This window comes from Emys orbicularis, chromosome 3 (assembly GCF_028017835.1).
Source record: "Emys orbicularis isolate rEmyOrb1 chromosome 3, rEmyOrb1.hap1, whole genome shotgun sequence".
In the NCBI taxonomy this organism is placed as follows: Eukaryota; Metazoa; Chordata; order Testudines; family Emydidae; genus Emys; species Emys orbicularis.
Window position 1 is genome coordinate 87,925,770 of NC_088685.1, and position 26,665 is coordinate 87,952,434.

At 38.2% G+C, this 26,665-nt stretch overlaps 1 protein-coding gene across 1 annotated transcript in view; it reads left to right on the forward strand.

Moving 5' to 3' along the window:
* The window catches only part of SLC16A10 (solute carrier family 16 member 10), a 154,378-nt gene extending 141,649 nt beyond the window's left edge, over positions 1–12,729 (forward strand). Inside the window, exons 4-6 of the mRNA XM_065401204.1 lie at positions 2,899–3,042; positions 7,822–8,050; positions 11,451–12,729. Coding sequence (XP_065257276.1) covers positions 2,899–3,042; positions 7,822–8,050; positions 11,451–11,671 — 594 coding nt within the window. The 3' untranslated portion in view covers positions 11,672–12,729. The remainder of the gene's footprint in view (positions 1–2,898; positions 3,043–7,821; positions 8,051–11,450) is intronic.
* The last annotated feature ends 13,936 nt before the right edge of the window (positions 12,730–26,665 follow it).

A 26,665-nucleotide genomic window follows, 5' to 3' on the forward strand; every position in this document is an offset into this window, starting at 1 on the left:
TTAAGAGACTAATATGCTAGTTTGTTATCTTAAATAGTTACCAAGACACTTCAGTCTAAAAATGCTGGATTAGATAAAACAGTAAAAAAAAGTTTAATAATGACAAAGAGAGAGATTTTGAGTACAAATAATTAGGCATAAAAGTCAGAAATGGTTACAAGAAAAATAAAGATAAAATGCTTACTAGTGCCTAACTTAACAAACTATATTAGATTCAAGCAAAATTTCTCACCACATGCTGCAGCAGATTATTGACCAAATTAATTTTCCTAACATCCTTGAGAAGTAGGTATTCTCATTTTACAAATGGGGAAACTGAGGCATTTTCCAATGTCAGATTGTGTATCCAAGTAACAAGATAGAAAAAAAGTTGGTGTCAGAACCATGTTCACAGCTGCTGATTCCTAGGCCTGTATTCAGACCACAACTTTTTTTTCTATCCATGCTTTTTCTCATGTGTGTCTGTCCTTAATCCATGTTCATTCAATCTTCTCTATACTATTCTCCATATTGTTCCATTTTTCCCATTCAGAAATTATCTTCAATCCAGTAGGATTTCACTCTTGCTGCAGAAGTCTGGGGACAGAGAGTGCCTCTTGTGTCTCCTGCACAATAGATGTGTGGTCTTTCTGGATCCTCTCACCCACTTGCTGCAAGGCACCCCACTCTGACTAATCAGTGTTGCCAACTCTTGTGATATTTTTGAAAGACTCATGACACGTGGCATTTTTTCTTAAAGCCCCAGCTCCTTGAGTCAAGTCATTATGTGAAAATATCATCTTTAAGTAAGTTTTTAGCCCTCATGATTGAGAAATAAAGCTTGAAACTGTGACCAGAGTATATTGTGAAGGCTCAGAGACTAGAAGGTAAATAAAAAGAACCCAAAACTTATTTTTAAGCCAATCTCCTGATTTTTTTAAAGTCCTGACTGTCACGCTGTCTGGAGTGGCTCACGACTGAGAGTGCCTACCTCAGGGCAGACATCCCAAACTGGTGGTGTGTTTTATAATTAGATTTCACCAAGCCAGTGACAAATATGAACTCCTGGATCACTGTAACAATCTTACCATGGAGCCACAGACAGTCCCTTTAGACTCTCCAGTCCATCTTGCCACCCAGACAAACTGGACTTTGTGATAAAATGATTACTTACATCAAAAATGACATCACATTTAGGTTGTTTCCAGTCCCAAGAAACCAGTCACTTTCCCCAGATCAATTGGTACGCTAGATCAGTGGTTCACAAACTGTGGGTTATGACTCCATTTTAATGGGGTCGCCAGGGCGGGCTTAGACTTGCTGGGACCTGGAGCCTAAGCCAAAGCCCGAACCCTACCACCCAGGACCGAAGCCCGAGCCCCACCACCTGGGGCCGAAGCCAAAGGGCTTCAGCCCTGGGCAGCGGGGCTCAGGTTACAGGCCCCTTGCCTGGGGCTGAAGCCCTTTGGCTTTGCACCCTCCTGCCCAGGGTGGTGGGGCTTGGGGTTTGGCTCCACCACCGAAGGCAGCGGGGCTCGGGCAGGCTCAGGCTTCGATCCTCCATCCTGGGGTCATGTCGTAATTTTTGTTGTCCGAAGGGGGTCACAGTGCAATGAAGTTTGAGAACCCCTGCACTAGCTCTTACACCAAAGACAACGCTGGTAGCCAGTTCTATAGTAAACTAAGTAAAGGTTTATTAGCTAAGAAAAGGAAACGAGAGTTATTGAGAGGTTAAAGAAGGTAAAATATATGCACAAGTGAGTCACAGTTTGTAATTCCAAATGCTGGAAGTTATGTAATAAACTGCCAGTTTTTCAAAAGTCTTTTTAAGGTACACAGATTGTCTCTGGGGATCTCCACTTTGTATCAGGTACACTTCCCTGTAAGAGTCCAATCAGCACAGAGATGCAGGATCTTTCCTTGAATCCACACTTAGAGCTTCTCACAGAAAACAAGCTGACAGAGTCACTACCCGCGTGGGCTTTTCCTTTGATGATGAAGTGAGAAATGAATTTTGAGTCTTTGACCTCCGATCATCACACATGATGACCACTTGCTTCAAAATTAACACTTTTCTGTTAAAGTTCTTTATTTGCATTCCACAAGGCTTCTTTCTTCTTTGATGGGTTATTTAGTTACAGGGGTGTATACAATGTAAATGTTTGCTACTGTGTTATAACGGGGATACAGATAAGTGAAAACAATGCAAGTAACGTTCCACTAGTTTTCATGAAGTTTAAACACCAAAGGCTCTTATACCTTTAACAATCACTTCGATCTATATACTAATACACAAGTGAATTGGCCTGGGGCTCTGGCATGAGCTGGCAGCTGGTCTGCCAGCTTCACACTGATTCATGACTTTTGAAAGGGTTGGAATTAGCAATACTGCTAATACAGCAGGGGTCTCTTATGTCTACAATCTCCACTCTGCTCTCAGCCAATTGGCAAGGACAGCTCCTGTCTCAGAGAAAAGAGCATTGTGGTGATACTCCCCAAATGTGCTTTACGTTCAGACCTGACAGTGTGAGCAATACTGACCAGGGAAGCAACGAGTTCTTTGGGAGTATAAGTCCTGGATCCCCAAGTTCACCTTTTGCTTTGTTGGGTCAAGCAAGCCTTGTAATTGAATAACTGCGAATAGAATAGAACTGACCAGCACCCTTTTAAATAATTTCTATTGTCAATATCTCATGTGGCATTGATCAAACAGTTAAAAAAAACTATTTATCATCCCTCCAAAACAGAATTGGTGAACTTTTTGAGAATTAAAACATGGTTGAAAGCAGTATGTATGTATGTGTGGGGGGAGGGAGAGTTATAAATTGTTTTTCAATGATTTCTTATTCTTATAATTCTATTTCCACAACATTTTCTCTGCCCGTCCCCCTCTTTTTCTTTTTCTTTTTTTTTAAACAGATGAAACATGTAAAAGAGAGGCTTGGTGAAAATGTACAAGAAGAGGTGCTTCTGCTGTGTCTTGGTATCACTTCAGGAGTTGGCCGATTGATCTTCGGCAGAGTTGCAGACTATATTCCTGGTGCAAAAAAAGTTTATTTACAGGTACAGCTTCTGCATGATGATTCAGTGGACTAACTGTCAGCTTTGTGTACCTTTTATTATTTTTCTAGTTAATATTTTTGGCAATAAGATCCGAACTGGTGATTAGAGCTATGCAAAACCATTCATTTTCATTTAAAATATACAGTATGTGTGCAATGAAAGTCACAAATGAGGTGCACATGTTTGCTGCTACTAACAAATGTAAATTTTTGCTGCAGGAAAATTGCAGACTTGCCCTATTGAGAAATGCAATTTTCATGAGAAATTTCAGAGAAAAAACGCTTCTTTTTCTGTGAAATAGCAAGACTTTTGTGCATTCCAAAACTGACTATGATTTTTGCCTTCCTGAAACCAGAATTGTCCACTAGTTTCTCCAGCATTTTTTTGAGTACAACTCTAGTGGCGACACGTGAAGTCGTGTGCCCCTCATAATAACTTGTGTGATTGCATGAAACCTTACTTTTTTGAGGCAAATGTCACTGTTTTTGGTATGAGATCTTCCTGCTGTATGCATTACTTTTCCTCTGAGTTAGAGAGCATTTCAAAGCAGGCAGCTTGTCTGCCCTGCCAACTAGAAGAGGGCACTATACTTACAGGAAAATGCATTTGTCTAGATACATAATAGAAAACTACCTAGAAAATGTTACGTGATTCCTTTTTATTTAAAATAGCTTTTAATGTCACATACACATGTAATGTAAATGTATCTGGACAAATGATAATCTTGGGAAAACATGCAAGACTCAGGTTTTTTAGCACAGTGTATTCTTACTAGTAGCTGAAAGCTCATGCTGTTGAACAGGTGTAATTCATAAAGACATGAATGATTTTTTTTTAAAGCCAAAAATGGCTGAGAACTTAAAAATTGGATGGTAACAGACCATGAATCCCAATGATGATTGAACCTGGAGATATTCTAAACAAGAAGATCTCCCAGCCTGCTCGTAGGTGTTTCTCCATCACTTCACACTCTGTGCTGACATTTTAGGCTTCAGAATAACATTCCAGGCTTCAGAATAATATTCCTGGAATCCTTTTTTATAGATTAAACCATTCAGATCCTTGAGAGTTTGGTTTGCAAGGGAGTTTATGAACTACACCCTACAATTTGGTCTGCAGGAACTGGAAGTGAACAAAATTCCTTTAAGTTTTTTAAATTCAAACCTTTAGGCAGAATGTATATGCAGTTACCAATACCAGGGTCCTCCAGGACTAAGTGCATGAGTCTCTAAAGCTTAGAACCCCTTTTTACCTTTGTTTTTGAAGGAGAAGGAGCTGGTGATCTACCTCACTCTTTCCTCCTAGAGGCAGGTGGCCATAGATCCCATGCTGTTTGGAGGTTTTAAGTGGCCGCTTCCTTCCCAGTAGCGTGCTCAGGGGGCAGAAGTTATGGGAACGGATGCCTTTGTGAGCTCTTTGATGAAGGTTTCTGAGGGAACAGGATGTGCTAAGGACCCTTGCTTTTAATAGTGAGAAAACTCTTCTGTTGCCAGCTGGTTCTGTTGAGCTGAAGTTCAGAGACATGCTGTAATCTATTTAGCATAGTAGCTAGAGAACTGTTTTGGGGTTCCCTAACAACTACATGCTAGAAAACATACCCTATAATACCTAGGGTATGGATGCTAGAGAAGGGTTTCCTAGTCATACTGCACTAAAGAGTCAACTAGTGTCATTTGGCAGCAAGTTATGTTTTCCCTATTCCTTAATGTCCTGTTCCCATGCTAATAAGACCTTGTAGATATGTACCTTAAAGACCCTGATGGAAGAAGTGGCTGTTTGTCATCCCCCAAAACCCCAAGGAAGTGGCAAAAGGAGCCACTTGGCCCATGCAGAAAGGACAAAGAAGCGTATTACTGCCCCTCAAGCCTACAAAGACACCTAAATTTGGGGAGAGAGTGGAGGCTCACAGGTTTCCCAGCTGTGCAAACAATTTTGTTTCATATTCATGAACAAAGTTTTGTGAAAGCCTTGGAAAATATGAGTAGGTTTGAGGTTTAATGCAAATATTTTGCACAGCTCTAGTTCTGAAGGGTTTTTAGGTAGTATTAACTACTTCAAAAAAGAATGGGAAGAGAAGCTTATTCAGAAATAACAAGAGAGACATCTAAGGGATTTTAATTGTACTGCATTCAATGGACAGTGCTGCTGTGGAAGACTGCCTTTCTGTAGATGGACAGATCTTCGTTACCATGGCTATGTACGTTTACTCACATTTAAGAGATTCAAATGGGGAGGATGAAGGAACACCGAACATACTTTTGGACTGATTTCTAATCTACTGTAACACTTAGGAGATTTTATTATTGCTATGACCAGAAAAGAAAAGTTGCACATAGTTTAAAAGGCACCACAATCTTATCTCTTCATCTGATAGTTGTCAAACTTGCAATAATACTCATTAAGTTCTGTAACTGAATCATTTACTTTGAAGCATCAGTTGTTGCTCCAAGATTTCCTTTTCTTTAGATGGCTAGGGTAAAAACTCTGACATTCTCTTCCAGGACATAGATGTTACTAATTAAATGACTACGGATCTTCTGTTTCAACTAATTTAAAGAGAGGAGACAGGTATGCTCTCTCTGTCTTATTAAGCCAGTTTCCTGCATCTGTCTCTTCTGCCTCAAAGCAGCACTTTTAAGAGGGGAAGTGAGTATTCACTGTCTCTCCAAAGTGGTATGCTAGTTTTTGAAACAGTCCACCAGTAAATTCAGCATTCCTTCATCCTTCACATTTGTATCTCTTAATTGAGAGAGTAGATGTGGATAATCATGGTAATTGAGATTTCTTTGGCTACAAAAAGACAGGCAGTATTTTACAACAGTATTATCCATAATATGTACAATGTGCCAGTATCTAACATCTTCAGCAACTTTAGTTATGAATTAAATGGTTGACTAATGCAACTAGATATCTACTTTCCACTAAGATTCTACCATCTTGTAGTCAAATTATTTACAAGGATTCTCCTTTGCAAATTTTTAGCTATCTGCTACATTTTCTTTATCCTTCTTTAGGAAGTTGCTTTGTTTTGTAGAAGTTTGCTTCCTAAACAAGTTGTTTGGTTCCATGACAATGCCACCTCAGTCTTTTAGCCTGTCAGAGTTAGTGTTTTATTTTCACTTCTGCTTTAACTACAGCAAGCAAAATGCACTTGAGTATAAACCTAACTGTAAGATCAACCAGTGTGTGTTTATGGTTTTGTTTTTTATTTTGTTTTATTTTGGGGGGGGGCAGGACACCTGGAACTTGAGGTCTATTTTGGGTAGTGGGAGACAAAAAGAAGAGATATAAAGCTTTCTGAATCTATCTTTCCTCCGTGGGCTAGTTATTTGCCCTTGGCTCTATGTAAAATGTATTTCCACATTATGACTTTTCCAATTAACCGTGATTGTGATCAAGGGATTCTTATCATATTCTGTGTTTCTCAGCCTTTTACTATTTAACTATTAAATGTCACAGATAAGATGGATTGGATAGCTCAGTGGTTTGAGCATTGGCCTACTAAACCCAGGGTTGTGAGTTCAATCCTTGAGGGGGCCACTTAGGGCAAAAATCAGTACTTGGTTCTGCTAGTGAAGGCAGGGGGCTGGACTCGATGACCTTTCAAGGTCCCTTCCAGTTCTAGGAGATGGGATATCTCCATTAATTATTATTTATTTATTATCTTTGTCTATACTTGAATGATTGGTTAATCTGAACTTTGTCTAAAATGGTCACCACCACTTTGTCTAAAATGGTCACTGTTTTTTCCTCGTCCAATGGAAGTTGCTTTGGAACACAACCTAGAGGCTTATTGACAATGTTTTTATGTAACCACAGAGATTTTGCTTTTATAGGAGCAAAATTGGACTGCTTTTAGAAGAGCAATATTGGACTACATCAGCAGTCCTCTGCTTACACTCAGCCATGATTCTATCTTCTAAAGAGGTGATCTAGTACTAGAATTTGTCTTTGATAGCCAGACCTATTTTTGCCACTGTTTTAGTTAAACCTGCTGAAAAACAAGTCTAATTGAAGCAGTGGCAAAAATGAATCTGGCCGGCAATGTCTTGTCTACACTTTGGCTCCCAAGAGTTCTGCAGAAGTGGCCTTAGAACTAGTGGGAATTCTTTTGTAAATTTCCCTAGTGTAAACACTGCCTAAAAAGTCTTCTGTGGTTTATGGGACAATACAGGATTGGGAAATCCTCCTCCATGAAAAACTTTCCTCTGTTCTGGCATTTCTATGAAAAGTACTGATCTCTGCAGATAATTCGCAACACCCCGATTCCCTGAATATGCTACATCATGTTACAATGCCTGAAAGAAATTTATACTCCTGGTGGAATTATGCACCACTGCGCAATGCAGAATTTGCACAGAAATTAATGTTCTGTGCAGAATATCCTTTCCCCCCACACAAATGGGTTGCAGAGCTGTTAGCTGCTGCTAGAGCTGCTGGACTTGGCAGAGCCCAGCTCTCCAGCTCGCAAATAGAAGACACTGCCAGGATGGGGAGGAGGAGCTGGATAGTTCCCAGCAGCTGCAGATTTTTTTAAAATGTTGATGTACATGGAAACTGAGTCATCCATCATTACTGTGGAGTAAGCAGTAGAAACTTTGGCAGGAAGCAAGGAACTGTTTTGTGGTTCTTTTTGTTTTTTGGGGTTTTTTTTATACAATAAATATAGGTAACCAATTTAATTCCTCACAATTGTTATGAAGCCTGCATTTACTCCCTATTTTACAACTCTCATTGATTTGATGTGATTTTTTTTTTAACTTTTTTGACATTGTCTAGGTGATATCATTCTTCTTAATTGGCCTGATGTCCATGATGATTCCACTGTGCAATTCCTTGGGAAGTCTCATTGCTGTCTGCCTCTTCATGGGTCTGTTTGATGGCTGCTTCATTTGTATCATGGCTCCTATTGCCTTTGAGCTAGTTGGTGCACAGGATGTCTCCCAGGCCATAGGATTCCTGTTAGGACTCATGTCAGTACCTATGATAGTTGGTCCACCCATTGCAGGTAAATGTTGGGACAGTCTGTAGTCTGTTTATCTAACATAGATCTATTTACATTAAATTTGATTTTTCAAATATTCATTTTCTGAATTCAAGATGAGATACAAGCTTTTAAGATGAAGGTTAGTTGTGTATCATTTTGTTTGCTCTAAAATGTACGGTAGGGTATCTTCTTTTCCTGGATTATTGATTTACCTTTAGTTTTCCTAGTTTACTTTTGTCCTTGAATTCTTATTTGTCCTTGGTATCTTCAAACACATAGGTATAACAGTTTGCCCTCTCAAAAGGAAACACAGGCTTTCAGGTTGGATTTAATGATCTGATATTTTCCCCATTTCTGAGTGTACAAGCCATAACCTGTAGTCCTCTGATCATATATGCAACCAACTTAGACTGCGTCTACAGTGCACGCCATTGGCAGCAGCATGTAGGGTATGTATAACTACCTGCTGCAGTGAAAGACAGGCTCCATCCACATTGTGATGTGTCAGTGAAAGGCTTTGGCGGGGGGAAGCAGTGGGGAAAGGTTTTGCAGTGGGGAACTGCCAGATTCTTTCCCTGCTGCCTCCCACTGCCAGAACCTTTCCCCTCTGCTGGAGTCTTTCATTGTGACAGGGAAAGGCTCCGGCAATGGGCAGGCAGTGGGTAACTACCCTGCTAAAAATAGCATTGTAGACAGGAGAAGGCACTGCTTGGGTGAGTAGGATACATACTCAAAGGGTTCAGGCGTGGCCTTATTGTACACACCTAAGCCGTGCCTCACAATCTACATTGCTGTTTATACCTGTGCTAGAGGGGCATGTTATGTGTGTACTGTACACACTGCTGAAAGGAGGGTGCAGTGTAGACATACTTTTAGAGACTATAAGCAATTTTCACTGTTTTCTGAAATTTCCATATGCATTTGTGAGGAGAGAGGCTGCAGTTCACTTAATTGCTTCTTAAAAACAAAAGTATTGGCTCCAAAGGGTATGTCTACACTGCAATAAAATACTCACAGCTGGGTGTGTTTTACTGCAGTGTAAACATACCCGAAGAGTCTAGTTCCTGGGTAGTAGAATGGTTGGCATAACGCACATCCTTGCAGATGGGGTTTTAAAGTTTGTGTGTGGTATAAAAAGGGTAATGTTGTTTAGGCTGTATAGGTCTGAAAGGAACACAAGTTCCCCAGAAAAATAAAATGTTATATTGCTCCTTTTTATACAGTCTTTAGCATTCATGCATTTTGCTTGCACTCAATCTGATTGGGGCCTTTGTATGCTACCATAATATGAATATTTAATAATAATTAAAAAGGTTGACTAGTAGGATGTAATTTAATTGAGAACTGTTGTAGGATAATAATAAACAAATATTTAAACTAGACTAAATTAAAATTTTTCTCAAATTACTTTAATCAAACTATCATTGATATTTAGAGCATGTCTACACTTACCTCCGGAGCGATCAATCCAACGGGGGTCGATTTATTGCGTCTAGTGAAGACACGATAAATCGACCGCCGAGCGCTCTCCCGTCGACTCCGGTACTCCACTGGAATGAGAAGTGTAAGCAGAGTCGACGGGGGAGCATCAGCAGTTGACCTACCGCAGTGAGGACACCGTGGTAAGTAGCTCTAAGTCCGTCGACTTCAGCTACACTATTTTTGTAGCTGAAGTTGTGTGACTTAGACTGACTTAGCTCACTGCCCTCTCCCTTGCTCCCTCTCCCCCCGTGTAGACCAGGCCTTATGTAGCCTGCTAACATCATTCTATTACTACATATGTTTTTTAAATCTTTGCCTGGGTTAATAATTTTAGTTTACTTTTATGACAGAAATGACATTAATTGTAGTGCAAGATACCTCATTCTAAGGCCAAAAGAAGCGAAATATGATTTTACACTTGGACATATTTTTCAAGATTAAAATGTTAGTTTTTGTTCAGTAAAATGTACTAATAAACAAAATGTTCATTATACTTTTTAATATTCACGTTTACAATTTCAGCATTTATTTGTTTCTTTGTGAAAGTAAAGATTATGACTTTTAGGGTGAAGGTTTTCTCTCTAGAGAGAAGTCAACTTATTTTAATCTTTCTATTTCTAAATTATGGCCCATTAGGTGAGTAAAGCAGGACAACAAACTTCAGTGTTTTTCCCGTGATACACAATATGAACATGACACTCAATCTTTGGGAAAAGGTTTGTAGCTCAGAGGGCACATGATTCCCAGGTTTAGCCTAGGAGCAAACAGATAGACCAGAAGAAAAAGATTATCCTGTGACTTAAGGCACTGAGCTGCAGGAGATCTAGAATCTTGTCCTGTGATCTGTCGCAGATATCCTATATGATGTTGGGCAAGTCGCTTGGAGAATTTCTAGTGGGCTCCCACAGCAATTGACTCTCAGCCAAAGATTGTTTAATATTTTTATATCTGGAAGAAAATATAAAATCATTGTTGATAGTTTGCAGATAATACAGATTGGTGAGCTGCCAAATAATGACAAAGGCAGTGGTACAGATTGATCTGGATTGCTTGGTAAATTGAGTGCAATCAAATGCATATTAATCTAGCCAAATGCAAATACTACATCTAGGAACAAAGAATTTAGGCAATATTTACATAATTGGAGGAGTATATCTTAGAAAGCATTGACCATGACAAGGATCACGGGGCCATTGCTGAAAACCAGCTGATTGTGAGCTCCAAATGTGGTGCTCTGCTAACCTGATCTTTGGATGTAACAGTATGGAAATACTGAGCGGCAGTAGGAAGGCGATATTAACTCTTTTTATGTGGCATTGGTTATACCACTGCTGAAATAATGTATCCAGGTCTGGTGTCAACACTTTAATAGGATATTGAATAGTTGGAGAGGATTCACAAAAGAGGCACAAGTGTGATTTGTCATCTGGAAAGCACACTTTACAAAGCGAGACTATGAAGGAGTGCAATCTGTTTAGCATATGTGATGTAATGTTTAAGAGCCAGTTTGATCAAAGTCTATTATTACCTGCAGAGGGAGACAATATCTTATTTAATTTATCAGACAAAGACATAACAAGATTCAGTGGCTAGAAGTTTAAATCAAAAGTTCAAAATGGAAATAAGATGCAGGGTTTTAACAGTGAGGGTAATTAACCATTAGAACAGATTTTCAAGGGTAAATTCTTCATCACTTGGAGTCTTTAAATCAAGACTGGATCTTGTTCTAAAAGATATGCCCTAGTTCAGCCACCTGTTATTGGACTAGATAAATAAATCATTAGGTGAAATTGTATACCTGTGCTATGCTAGAGGCCAGACTAGATGATCATAAATAGTTCCTTCTAGCCTTAAAGTCTCTGAATCTATGAACAAGCATGCTTTGAATAAAACCGCAGCAGCTACATTACATATTAGTGATAATTCTCTATTTCCCCAGGTATACTGCGTGACTACCTAGGTACCTATGATGTAGCATTTTACCTGGCTGGAGTTCCCCCCATGATTGGAGGAATGATATTATCTTTCATCCCATGGGTTCACGAAAAGAAGAAGCCAAAAGAGAAAGAAGAAACAACTAAGAAAATGCTGGAAAATGAAAGCACTTCAGCCTCCGGAACAGCAGAAAAGCCCAGTAAAGAATCTGAATCTGTTATTTGATGCTTTATCTTTCCACTGGACTAAATTCATTTTTACAGGCGCTAGATAAGAATTCTGGCTCTGAGTTGAAAATAGCATATTATTTTTAATGGAACGTGTGCTCAGATTGCAGAACAAAACTGCTAAGCGCTAAGAATCTTTTGTACCACTGAGTAGCTTTCTTAGGAGTCCCTGAGTCTAGTTTCAATCCATATTTTTATGGCATTTGAGGTTTTATAGTATCAGTGTGCACCTACTAGTGATTCTGCGTTTAAGGAGATTATTGTTCTAATCTATCAGAGCATGCTTCTGGAAGTGTGAAAGCTGTTTAGTTTGATTCATTGGCCCTTCCAGGATGGCTTCAGTAATTTTAGTCCATCAAGTAGAGGCAAATTCTTGTGTTGTTTTCCTGGAATTTCTAGTACCTCTTATGACTGACTTTTGTTTTAATTTCTTATGCCATTTTAACACTTTTAAAAATTCTATATTATGATAATGAATAGTCATCTTTTTTTGATCCTCTAAACTCTAATCCTTGCTGAAATTATCTTGCTTTGGGAGCTAAATTATTTAACAGTTCCTCAGTTTTATTTTCTCTTAATACTCCAACCTGTTCCATTTGCTTAAACCTACTCTGGATCACTTTTACCTTTATTTCTCAGTAGCCTGAACATAGAATATTTTAGAATAAGTTTGTGATAATAAATATATTAAACACTCAAAAAGTGAAGGGTATGAACTCACACAAGCAAATAAATTCAGAATTAAGGCTGTTAAACCATTATTAAGTCATCCTTTGTCCCCAGTGCTACAGTGAATCTAGTTCTTTTTCAGGTAAACGTCAGAATAGCTTAGTCTTAAAACCATACGAAGTGAAATACTTGGGTACAATACCATGAGATAGACAAAGCCAGAATTCTGAATTTCTGTGGTTTTTTTCAGGATTTGACTCTTCAAAAAACAACAAAAAGACATCTTTAAGGGATACATTTTAAGTGTGCAATACGATCAATTGTTCATACCAATAAATGGAAATATATTATACATAAGAGCTATTAAAGCAACATTAAACAAATTGGGAAGAGATTTTGCACTAAGTGAATATGCAGCTTTATTATGGGCCTTTAAATTTTTGCACATGTGATACAACTCCATCTTTTCCAGAAATTGTTGAGAAACTGTTTGCATGCACGATTACTTATCCTTAACATATCTCTTATTACTTGTGTACTCTTAGGTATTATATATAGTTTGTCAAACCCATACTTCTGAAACATCTATTTTTCTGAAAGTTATTTTAAAAAAATATAAACAAAACAGAGTGCTTTTCAGTTTATCATGATTACGCTTGCAAATATATTGTCTCTGGATTTGCATTGACAATGCAGTGGAACACTTAAATAGATATTCATTACCCAGGCACACTCATCGCCATCTATTTTAGTTTTCCTGTGTTAGGTGTGCCTTAACAAACAAGCTATTAAGTGTTATCTGTTGAAAATGTTAAAAAAAAAATTCCATTGAAAGTAATTACATAAGCATCCTAATTATTAAGAGCCAGATTCTGTAACCCTTATTCACAATTGCTTAGTATTATTGATTCATTTCAGTTTCTACTCAACATGAGCAAGGCTGTCAGAATCTGGCATTAAAATGAGAAATGGTAAAGTGATATTTATACCCCTTGGGAAAGATTTTCAGAAATGCCTAAGGAATTTAAGACTCTAAATGGGACTTGGGCTCCTAAATCTCTCACGTACTTCTGAAAATCTCCTTTCATTGTAAGTAATGTTGCTAGTTCAAATTCCCACGATTCTTTCATTACAGAAATTACATTAGCAATCACATTATTCTTGTTCTTGTGTTTCCTTCCAGGCAATATCGTTCAATATTGCGTATTTTCATTACAGTACACACTGATAATGCATAGAAACCTACGTGGAAACCATTGTATTCATTTCAGTTGACTTTGAAATGAAAAATTAATATTTATCACAGTGCTGACAGTTTCAAAAATTGACACAAAAGTGGGGTAATGGTAAATAATGCTAAAGAGTGATCCAAATCACTCTGCAAAGTGGGCTCATTTGAAAAACGTCTTTTAATACAAGCAAACGCAAGGTCATACATCTAGGAACAAAGAATGTGTGTCACTATTACAGGATGAGATGACTGCATTTTGGAAAGTAATTACTCTGAAAAGGACTTGAGAGTTGTGATGAACTTAATGTGAGACGTGGTGACTAAGAGCTAAAATCGTCTTGGAATGTATAAATGGGAATATTGAGTAAAAATAGGGAGGTGGCATTAGTTATGTGGATAGCATTAGATTGATCATTGTTGGTATACTGTATTCAGTTCTGGTATTCACATTTTAAAAAGAATGTTGAAAAATGGGAAAAGCTACTTAGATAGGCATGAAATCAATTTCTTTTGAAAGCTTATCCAACCTCTGGCAAGATAAACAATAGCAATCTTCTCTCTTTCACATGTATTCACTGTTGTACATGATCTGGGCATACGGATTTTGAAATTCCCAACCGAGATTCTGGATATCAGACAGCCGATGCATTCAGTACTTGAATGTTGTAGCTTTGGCTTATAGAAATCGGTTTGCTCATTAGGCACTCAGATACTACAATGATAGGCATGGTATAAGAATCTAATTGTAATAGATTTATGGCTTTGGTTCCAGAATCAAACACAGGATGTATGCAATGGAATGTAGAAGAACATTTTCAAACGCAAATTTTTGTCTGAACACCCAGTAGTTGAGGAAATTTAATTTAGATCCTTATTTTTTAATAATGATATAAGTATAGCACCATTATAATTCCACATAGTGTTTTTATTAGGTAATCTTGGCTGACGTTTTCAATATGCCTTTTATTCTTATATACGAAAGGTGTCAAAACATTTTTAAGAATTTCAGAATTGTGCATAGTAATCTTAGACTGGCTATATTTTATACTACTGTGCATGCTAATATTGAAGACACTGACAAGTGGTTGAATGTCTTTGTAAACATTGTATTTTGTATATTATTTTGACACCAGTTAACATTCATATTGCTAGCATTAACTCCATGCTTTCTAAATCTGATTAGTTAGAAACATAAGGATTGAATGTCTCTTGTTATTCATGGTGCTAAAATAATTGTAATCAAAATCTCAATTACTCAGAATAAAGTAGAGTAATTGTAGTTCACAAGGGGCCCTATTTAGTATCATGGGTATCCTTGTAGATCACCTTATGTTTTCATATGATATACTCCTGTCTCATATGTTTGCATTTGTGAATAGAAAAAAACCTTATTGCTTAATTACCTATTTACAGTAGTATTCTGATTAGATATGCTCCATTTAACTTGGATTTATATTTAATTTTAAATTAATACATGGTGCAGCCTCTGACTCACTTTAATCCCACTGGGTAAATTTTAAAATCGCCTGAATGGTTTAGGAGCCTAAGTCATTAACTTTCATTTAGGCACTTTTTTTTTTTACCCACTATCAATATTTTCCCTCCTATGATTTAATAGGGTTTTACAAAACATACCAGTTATATGATGGGAAGGTTATATGTAAATAAGAGACTAGTAAAATTAGACTATGGGAGACACTGTTGTAAACTAGCAAATTATGATGGAATAACCTTCCCTAACATTTTTAGGATTTCTGCACATTTTGATGCATAAAGTAAAGCTGCTGATAAACTGTCAAAGTACTGTTTAAGTTTATCACCCAACCAGTACTTTAATCTTGGCTGGCTTTGGCAGTACAAAAGAGAAAGTATTTCCTCATGAATAACTTTCAATAAATCATAGAAATTAATTTAGACCTTTCCTCAGTATTAGGGATATAAATTTTCCCCTTAACAAACACGGCTCTTGAAGGTAATAAAAGGAAAAACCAATTCTGCATTCATGCTGGCGTTGTCACCTGGACTGAAGGAATCTTCCTATTCTCCCAGCCTGATTGCAACCTAGTCTCCAAGTATAAAATTTTCAAAAGTGCAATGGGACATAGGCTCCTAAATCACTAGGCACGTTTTTGAAATTTTTACTGTTTTCTTTTAAAACTCCCAGGCAGTGAGACATTAATCAAAGCAGCACTCTCCACTCACATGTACCAGGTGAAGTGGGATTATCACCATTGATGCACCAAGAGCTGACACTAGGTGTCATTGGCATTGCCAGATCCTCTCTATTTCCAATTAGGGGAAGACAAATTAACTGGACCCTTTCCCCCTACCCCCCACCTCAATCACACTGATAGGGTTGGTGGAAGATTAAAATGAACTAATGAGAACTACCATCACATGGGATGAGAAATGCCCCTTAACGGCATTCAGTAGCAGTACAAACAAGGTACTGTGAATATAACAATTCCATGTCTTTGTCCCCAGTTATGGTCCATAATCTAAGCTTTTATTTTAAAAAATTGTTTCTACTTCTTATGATTACAAAGAGAACACTGTAGATGTGAACTGAGTGTAAACCAAAGTAGTATTGTCTTCCTGACTCTGCAGATGACCTGAAACAATAATTCTAAGCAATGTTTCCTGCCCCATGTATCTCAGTGATTTTGAAGCCTATTACCATTTCAGTGTCAGCATTTCCTCCATTTCACTGAAATATCTAGCTAATTTTCTTATACACAATCCTGAACTACATGATGCCAAAAGCCCCAACTATTCCATACCCAGATGCCAAATCTCCATCTTCTGCCTTTCAGTTTCTAAGACGCAGCTTATACATTATGGATACAAAAATCTCTAGCATATTGAAAAACGATAGTCTGGGGACAATGTACATTTTAATATCAAAATAATTAGCAGGGGATACTCTTCTGATCATGATAATCATCATATTTAATTTATTTTAACATCTCCATTTTTAATTTAAATGAAGGTGCTGCAGAATTTCCAGTCTGCGGCAGAGTCCAAACACTTTGCTGTTAAGTAGATTTTATTCTGTTTGCTTGGTTTTGTTTCATTCCTTTTCAGAGAAAAGCCTCAAACCTTTTGATACCAAAGAGCATTTCTCTTCTCCATTTTTGGGGAGGGGTCTGGGGAAGAGTCTTTTCTTTTTGACACATTGGAGAATTTCAGATGCTCATGTCCCATACTCCAAGCCTGTGGATTGGCAGTGACTGTGAGTACCAGAAATGTGAGCATCATGAACATGAATTGTCCTGAGGCTCTTCAGTAGTGCATTTATCATGAATTTGAATAATTCCTGTGTAAGTAACCATTGGTAGAGGCTGATGCTTTCTGGTACAATATAGTGCAAACTACAAATTGTGATGCATGTTTCTGAAACTTTGACCAGACTTCCTCATGTCTGTGTTTTGAAACTTGAATTGAAATATCCTTTAAGCTAAATCCCAGCCACTAAACATTGCACATCCATATGCTTTGGCTTAATGCTATACATTCAGCCTATCCCTCCTAATGCACAGATTTATGGTAAACTCCGGAATAGTCCCTGTCCAATATTTTGACATTATAAACCAGTTACTTAAAGAAAGAACTTAGCAGTTTATTTAGCTTTGTAGTCAACCAAAGATCTGTAAATATGAAAGATATCTTATTTTAAATAGCTTATGCAATTTCAACTCATGTATATTTATAAAAAAATTTAAATCTATTTTTCAATATTGCTGTTGGCAGTACTGCTTTCAGTAGTTATGTATGACATTGCTTGATGACAACTGCTAAACTTAAACAAATGCAAAACAAATTTCACTCTTATTTCTACAATATAAAAATATTGTACTACTAGACAGTTGTAAAATTGGAAAACCATTGAAAATTACAGTTTCTATGTATATTATCAATTATGGACTACATCATAAATATTGATATAGTGTGCTAGAAGTTTTAAAAGGGACCGATCCAAAAGATAGTTGTATACCCTTTGGAACAGCAGGACAGAAATGAGTAAGTCTTGGCAGAGCTGTGTGGTAAAGCCTGTACAGTGTCTAACCACACCAGGCCTGGCTCAAAGCCAGCACTCAGGTCCCTCATTTTCATGATAACCAATTTCACGCAAAACTACATAAAACACTTAATTTTTTAAAAGTTCAACAGAAGATAAAATGAAAATAAATAAAAGTTCCCCAAATGCAAGAAACCCATGAAACCTCCTACTTGTATCATTTCCCTTGTATTTCTTTCAGTAAGTCATTTTTGTAGTTGAATTTATCATGCAAGCTAATTAACAAGAAGATTAATACGTAGGCTTCTAATAAAACATAATTTGTTTTGTACATGATTTTTAACAACAATTAGATGAATCCCTTTTATGTAAAGCGTTAATTGTCACATTTTCCTATAAATATTCAAAAATGAGCTGCAGAAATCTGATGTTTAGGTCTTCTGATCTAACATCTATCGAAAAGGTCTGGGCAAACTGGGTGTGAACACCCAGATTTAAATGTCATTTTACCTCGTATTTGCTGTAGCTAAACATGTTCTTTCTTGTTTATATGCATTCATTCCCTCAGACTATCCCAAACTGGGGCTGTAAAAACAAGTTGCTTAGCACCCTCTTTGGAAGCAGGATTATGTTGCTAGAGTCCAGAACTACATCCACTTGCTGTTATATCCCAGCACATCCTTCTGCAATGAGCAACTGAGAGGGTTACAAAATATATGTAGATCCCAGTGAATGCTTTTCCTCATGATAGCATTAAAAAAAAAAAGCCCTCTCTGAAAGCCTGATTCTGAAACCCTTTTACTCCATTCAGTAGTACCTTACTCCACAAGCAGTCCCATAGTACTTAATGGGAGTAACATAGACAATGCTAGGCCCTGAGTGAGTGGCTAGCTGTTTACTTCTGTCCATAGCATAAATAAAACCTAGTTTTAAATAGAAGGCGTGCAAGCAAAAACATTAGATACATTTTGCACATGTTGTAATGCTTGAATGATGCTTGGAATTTGAACTAACACAGTAACTAAATAATTTTTGCATGGTGTCAAGTATCAGGGGGTAGCCGTGTTAGTCTGTATCCACAAAACAACAAGGAGTCCGGTGGCTCCTTAAAGACTAACAGCTTTATTTGGGCATAAGCTTTCGTGGGTAAAAAACCCACTTCTTCAGATGCATGGAGTGAAAATTACAGATGCAGACATTATTATACTGACACAGAAAGCTTATGCCCAAATAAAGCTGTTAGTCTTTAAGGTGCCACCGGACTCCTTGTTGTTTTTTTAAATAATTTTTGCCTTATTGATAATCGTGGTTTCAAAATCATTTTTTAAAAGGCCTGCCAACCACTGTTGGCAATGACTGAAAAGTGTGTGAGAGTAAACTCGGCCGGCAGTCCTTATCATGACGATTTGTTTATTTGGAAAGGTCTGCCAGTTAACTCCAGTAGCAATGAAACACACTGTCAGTGCCACCTGAGCCTATTGCTTCCATCAGCAAGAAATCAGTGACAATGTACTTTGCAGAAACACTTTCCTAGACTCACATGGTTAGTGCATTTCTCTATGTGCTAGATAATGACTACTGTATTCAGCCTTCAAAAAATGCTTCTAAATTGCAGATATGAATTTCAGTATTTTTGCAACCAAGCAGGACACATTTCATGGTTAAACATACTAATACATTCAACATATACACAGAAGGATGCTTCATCAATGACTTCCACTGGGATCTTTCAGAACGCTTAACATTCCTTTTAGGGATGACTACTGGATCTGAATCTATCAAAATTAGATGTTGGAAAATCTCTTGCCCCTAGAAAGAAAGGAGATGTAGTAGTCAGATGCTGAAAAAATGAATGTCTGTGACTTTATTACTGAACAGCAAAAAGTTAGTAGAAGTTAGTATTTATTTTTATTTACTTGTGATTGGTCATGTTCTTCACCAGATGCTCTAACTGGCCAATTATTAAAGGGACATAGTCAAATATATTTTAATAATTTAGTAATATTTTTGTACTTTTACTATTTTTTTGAATACTGCTTAGACTATTGAAAGTTATATTGCTTCCCCTACTAGCTTAATATTTCTCCTTTGTATTCCCGTTCCTAGTTAATGAAATATAAGCAGACATGGAAATAGGTGATTTCCTCTTTTTGATGGAAACATTGTTGATGTCAGCAAGTTTTAAGGAAAAGGGATTGTGAATTAACAGTGCTGTTTCTCCCGATGCGGAACCAGAACAAAAAACTTTTTGTAGGTCAGGGATTATTTTTTTTACTCATTTTTAATTTTTCAGCAACAAAAATAGCAGATTAAAAATAGACTCCCCAGAGGTCTTTTACCTGCTATAGGAATTTTGAAATACATTGTATCGAATTTTGGGCATGAACATGAGCATCCACTTAAATCCTTTGTGACTTATTGTCAACACTAATCTTGATAAACTCTTCCACTGTTTACATAAAAAGTAATTCCAAAATGAGACTATTATAGCTTTAGTAAGTAAATGTGTATAAGTTTCTTAGCAACCCAACTGTTGATCTAAAGATACTCTTTGCCAGTGCATTGACAAAAATGTCAATCTGATTTTATTAATTTCTTTGCCTAATTTATTTTTATATGAAAATGTTTATGCACATAAACAATGCCAAAATAATGAATTCCAAGAAAGCCTTTAGTAAGAATCATGTGAATCAAAACTCAGGGCTACAGAATAACTTTTTTTAGTCAAATAATGTGAAATTATACCTTTGCTATGTTATAGTTTTAAGTGCTTTTGCTATTTTTACATAACATTTTGGATAGGTTTCCCTCCTAAATTTTCAAAAGCGTTCACATCTAGGCCCATAAATGCAATGGCCAAAATTCTGAAAATCTGGCAACTTTATTTAGGTGCCTGTCACATGAGCTCTTTTGAAAATCTAGCTCTCAGTCTCCATCATTAAATCATTTAATATCTTATGACTTTTAACCAGTTAAAGTATTTAATGTTAAAAGTGCATAAGTGTATTCACATATGCTAACTGCATGTATAAGACCATGGAGGTAAGTTCAAAAAGTTTTGATAAACTGTTAATCTTTTCTTCCCTCCATGCATATGGACACCTCTCATCATTTATGAGTGAAATGTATGTGTACCTGGAAGGATGAATGGACCCTTTAAAAATCAAACAACCTTAATTTGAAGATACTTCCATTTTTAAATGAAACTGTCAAGGTGTTGGGATAAAATGTTGTCTTGTTTAAACATCAGTATAATATGAACTGTCAGGTGTACATCTCCAGTATATGTAAAAATTTATTTTAATATTCCTTTAGCATGTATCCAAAAGGGTACATCTGGTATAAAACAAATTGACAATATTACTGAATAGGACAATGGCTTTGGTTTTATTTTCAGCATAAACTGGTATAACACTGAAGTCATAGTGGCTATCAGAGACATGAACATTTTGATATTACTTTATCTGAGAACTGAGTTATTCCTTTATTTCTTTTCTATCCTGAAAAATTAGAAAAGAAAATATGTTTGTTTTGAGCGAGCATGTGTACATTCAGAGCATGCTGTACACCCAATCTCTCTGGCTCTGCTTTTCTTTCTCCAGAATATGAAGGTACTGGCAGAAATGTTTAAATGTAGATTTCTGTGCTGAGTGATATCACTGCTCTTGACCTTTCTTGGTATTTTAGAATTTTCCTCTTTACATTTTAGTGCATTTTATTAAGTTTTTAAGGCCATGATTCTTACATTATCCATTTTGTAATATGCAATTGAATGTAGAAGAAATAAATCACTTTAGCAAAATGAACTGTTTTAACCATTTGGGGTTGACAGACTCCTACAATGAAAAAAAAATGTGAAACCTCTCCTCCTCATCCGAAAAAATTGCAATAAAATTTTTAATGCAAACTGCATACACTTGTGTGGTTATATATGTCTATATGTAAAATTCCTCAGAAAATGAAATTCAAATAGAGGAATAATACTCTACACAAGAAGCATAAAGTGGTAATTTTAAAACTGAACACAGCATACTGAACTATAGTCTTATAGAGGGAGGGTAGCATATCCGGAGTACAACACTGATCCAAAGAATGTCATTGGCTCATCGTTTCATAAGTTCAGAATCAAATTCAAAACTGCTGGGGGCGAGGGCGGATGCTCTAATCGAATATGGAGTCATACCCTCTTTCTCTCCCTCTGATAGGTGGCCTCTGAGCACGCTTGCCAGATCAGGCCCTTCATGCAACTTAGGCATCTGAATGCCTATCTTCTCCCTATTTGTGAATCACTCTGGGGATTAGGTGGGAGATAGGTGTCTGGATGCCTAAAATGAGGCAGCAGGCAGAAGCAGAAACGTAGGCACCAAGGGAACTTTTAACCAGAAAACAGGCACTGAGTTTTGGCGCCTACCAGTTCAGCAGGAGTTTTGTGGGTCACAGAGGAGCCAAAACTGAGACCTAGGGGCCCAAGTCTGGAGTTTGGGCACCTATATATATTTTGTGGATCTGGGCCATAAAGTTCAAATGATCTGACTAAAACTTTCCTTCCCCCTCAGCTTACTCTCTGCTGATTTGTCATATTTACCTAGTTCTCCAGTTTCCACAAGTTTTCCATCTTAGAACGGATGTGGGTTTTAAATGTAAAAACAAAACAACAACAAAAACCTGTCTGATTTTTACACAATATAGAGAAACAAACAAGTGCACACCTAACTTTATTTTTCCTTTCTAGGTCACCTTTAATAGAAAAGTTTGTTAACCATGCCATATGGCACCCATCCCCACCCAAAGCAGTCCATACTTTTCCTCCTGACTCTGAATGTGAATAGGAATAGCATGACTACGCTGTAACCTTTATGCAATCTAATAAATTCTTGTCTGAACTGATATTTTTTCCTCCCTTTATAGTCCACATACTGCTAGCAGATAAGCAGAGCATTTTCTATGATCTTGGGACTCCTTGACCCAATCTTGCAGCCATTGAAGCAAATGGGAGTTTTGCCATTGTCTTCAATAGGATGAAGATTTGCCTCTGACTGTACTAGTCCAATGTATATATAAATTGTAGCATGATCAGAAACAGTAACTGGGAATATTTATGAAATTGTGTAAACATATGGGAAATAAAGTGTGTGAATAATATTAATGACGATATAATGGATGTCATTTAATAAAGGAATTAAGTAATTCTTATGTCAGAGAACGTCCCTTAATCATTGTAGGTATAAAAAAGTATTCCTCAACCTTCATTATTATTTTTTTCCTTTAGTTCCCTTTAGGATATATAACTGAGAAAGCAGAATGGCAAACCCTGCCAGAATAGGATTCTTAAACATTAAAGAACAGACAGAGTAAAATATGCTAATTATAAATACCATGTTACCAGTGGTCAGATATGCTGATAGGTAACCTAGAAAGGTAAAATGTGTTCTAATTAGGATACCTATCCCTGTGGCATGGGATATGTGACAGCTTGGCACCCCAATATTCACCACTGTCATGTAATTAGGATATGTTTTGTACAAAGTATGCCTTGTGAGGCATCATTCTAAAAGTCTTGATCTGCTAGACGTTAATATCTCGTTGGATTTTATGTGCTATCGTATGTGAAGTTATGAAGTTTGGCTTATATGTGTTACTGAAACATGTCTGAGGTTGAAAACACCCACAAGCAGCCTTTTAGGTACAACAGTAAAAAGGCCAAACAATGTTAATGGCTTATTGAGGAAATGCACGCAAGCACAAGGAGGAGTCCTTGTGGCACCTTAGAGACTAACAAATTTATTTGGGCATAAGCTTTCGTGGGCTATAACCCACTTCAGCAGATGCATGGATTGGAAAATACAGTAAGCAGGTATAAATATACAGCACATGAAAAGATCGGAGTTGTCTTACCACGTGAGGGGGTCAGTGCTAACGAGGCCAATTCAATTAGGGTGGATGTGGCCCATTCCAAACAGTTGACAAGAAGGGGTGAATATCAACAGAGGGAAAATTATTTTTTGTAGTGACCCAGCCACTCCTAATCTTTATTCAGGCCTAATTTGATGGTGTCAAGTTTGCAAATTAATTCTAGTTCTGCAGTTTCTCGCTGAAGTCTGTTTTTGAAGTTTTTTTGTTGAAGAATGGCGACTTTTAAGTCTGTTATTGAGTGTCCAGGGAGATTGAAGTGCTCTCCTACTGGTTTTTGAATGTTACAATTCTTGATGTCTGATTTGTGTCCATTTATTCTTTTGCATAGAAACTGTCCGGTTTGGCCACTGTACATGGCAGAGGGGCATGATGGCATATATCACATTGGTAGATGTGCAGGTGAACCTTGGGAGATAGGCCAGTCCTCACTTACAGACAGCCCCCCAACCTGAAGCAAATACCCACCAGCAACTACACACCACACAACAGAAACATTAACTCAGGAACCAACCCCTGCAACAAACCCCGTTGCCAACTCTGTGCGCATATATATTCAAGGGACACCATCATAGGATCTAACCACATGAGCCACACCATCAAGGGCTCATTCACCTGCACATCTACCAATGTGATATATGCCATCATGTTCCAGCAATGCCCCCTGCCATGTACATGCCCCTCTAACCCAAATCTCTCTTGATGCAGATTAACGCCATTACTTCTTGTCCTAGCTTCAGAAGACAAGGAGAACTGGTCACTGCCCTCTTTGTAACAGCCCTTATCATATTTGAAGACTGTTACCTGGTCCTCCTTCAGTCGCCTTTTGTCAAGATTAAACGTGCCAAGTTTTTCCACCTTTCCTCATAGGTCTGGTTTTCAAAACCTTTTATCATTTTTGTTGCTCTTCTCTGGACTCTCTACAATTTGTCCATATATTTTTTTAAAGCATGGCACCTGGAATTGGACACAGTACTCCAGCTAAGGCCTCACCGGTGGTGAGGAAAGATGGACAATTACCTCCTGTCTTACCTCTGACGTTCCTTTTAATACACCCCAGAATGATTAGCCTTTTTTGTGACTGCATCACATTGTTGACTCATATATTCAATTTGTGATCCACCCAGATACTTTTCAGCAATACTACCGCCTACCCAGTTATTTCCCATTTTGAGGCTGTGCATTTGATTCCCCCTTCCTAAGTTTAGTACTTTGCACTTGTTTTTATTGAATTTCATCTTGTTAATTTCAGACCAATTCTCTAATTTGTCAAGGTTATTTGTTTGAAATTTTAATCCTGTCCTCCAAAGTGCTTGCAACCCCTCCCAGCTTGGTGCCGTCTGCAGATTTTTATAAGCATATTGTCCACTCCATTCTCCAAGTCATTAATGAAAATACTGAAAAGTACCAGAACAAGGACGGACCCTGGCAGAACCCCACTGGCTATGCCCTCCCAGTTTGACAGCGAACCATTGATAACTCCTCTTTGATTACAGTCTTTCAACCAGTTGTGCATCCACCTTGTCATATGTTCATCTAGACCACATTTCCCTAGTTTGCTTATGAGGACATCATGTGGGACTATGTCAAAAGTCTTACTGAAATCAAGGTATATCATGTCTATTGCTTCCTCCCTATCAACTAGGCCAGTAACCTAGAAGAAAGAGAGCAAATGTGGAACTCTCACTGTAGGAGAGAAGGCTGCCCAGGGCCAGACTTTGCCTAGCAAATTTACTGGAGGAAAAGGAAGAGTTTGTTTATGTTGCTTCATTCTTGTTTTGAACTTTGAGTGCCTGGAAGGGGTAGAACTGTAAATTACCAAGCTGGAGAGTTAAGTCTGTGCAACCCAGAATACAGTGGAGGTTGGGTGAAGCAGTGAAAACCAGCAAGGAAACAGGCTGAGTGGCTGCTGCACAACATAATGCCAGAAATGGGGTGCTCTGGTAAGAACATGCTATAAAACATGGTGGAGAATACGGGCAGGCAATTGGCCACTGGAATTGAGGGGAAATTGAAGCCAGTGAGTATTGACTGATGTTCCACCCAGTTTGAGTAACTCGGAAAGATGGAGGAGGTGACATGCCTGCTGGTGATGATGCAGCGGCAGCAAAAACAGCAGCAACACACCCAGACCCTGCTCCTGTAATTGATGGAAAGCCTGTAGAAACAGCAAGCAGCACAATTTACTGCTTAGCAGTGGTGGTAGGAGGCCCAGCAACAGGAGTGGTTGTGGAAGCAGCTGGGCTGAAAAGCTCTGGGGACTTCAGCTGGTATTGGAGAGGGTAGTTCAAGCTGTCTGGTAATGTTGGAGCCAGAGAATGACCAGGAGGCCTTCCTCTGTATCTTTGAATGAGTGGTCAGTGCATTGGGAAGAGTCTACCTGGGCGGCTCTGACGGGCGAGGCACAGGCAGTCTACTGAGTGGTGAGCAACAATCAGGCAAACTCATAGCCTGTGGTGAAGGCTGATCTCTTGGATAGACTGAAACTGTCTCTGAAGCATACCAGCACCATTTCTGGGATGAACTGTTCCCATGGAGAGCATAACCACAAGTAGTTGCTCAGAGATTATGGGACCTCGCTGCCTGGTAGTTATGCCCAGAGACTAGTTCCATAGAGAAAATCACAGACCAGGTGATTCTAGACCAAGTTCTTGAAGGTTCTACTGATGGGAGCCTACAGCTGAGGAAGGCAAGCCCAAACTGCCTCGGCAGGTGAGGCTGTTGAGTGGGCAAAGCCTATTTTGAGGCCAAAGGAGCTGAATGATGTGGCAGACTGAGTGATTCACTCTGGAAGAGGGGCTATCCCAATCTGGGGCATCACAAGGAAGCTCTCAAATAGAGAGGGTCCAAAGTATCCCAAACTGGGGGATGCGCAGAAGCTACCCAGGGCCCTGGTGAGTCCCACACTCTGGGGGCAGGCGAGAAGTCCAGTAGTGTGCTTCAGATGAAGTACACCTGGGGATATTAGGTGAGAATGCCAGATAATGGAGTGTGATTACCTGGGTGGTTGTTACAGCCAAATTTTTGTCCTGGGTCCTCCCTGAATGGCATTGGGACCTAGCCATATGTGATACTGCTCGGGCTGGGAGGTGGAAAGCCTTGTGGACTGAGGTTGTGGGCACACCACTGTCCAGGAAAATGAGGTTTTGGTGGAGAAGATGGAT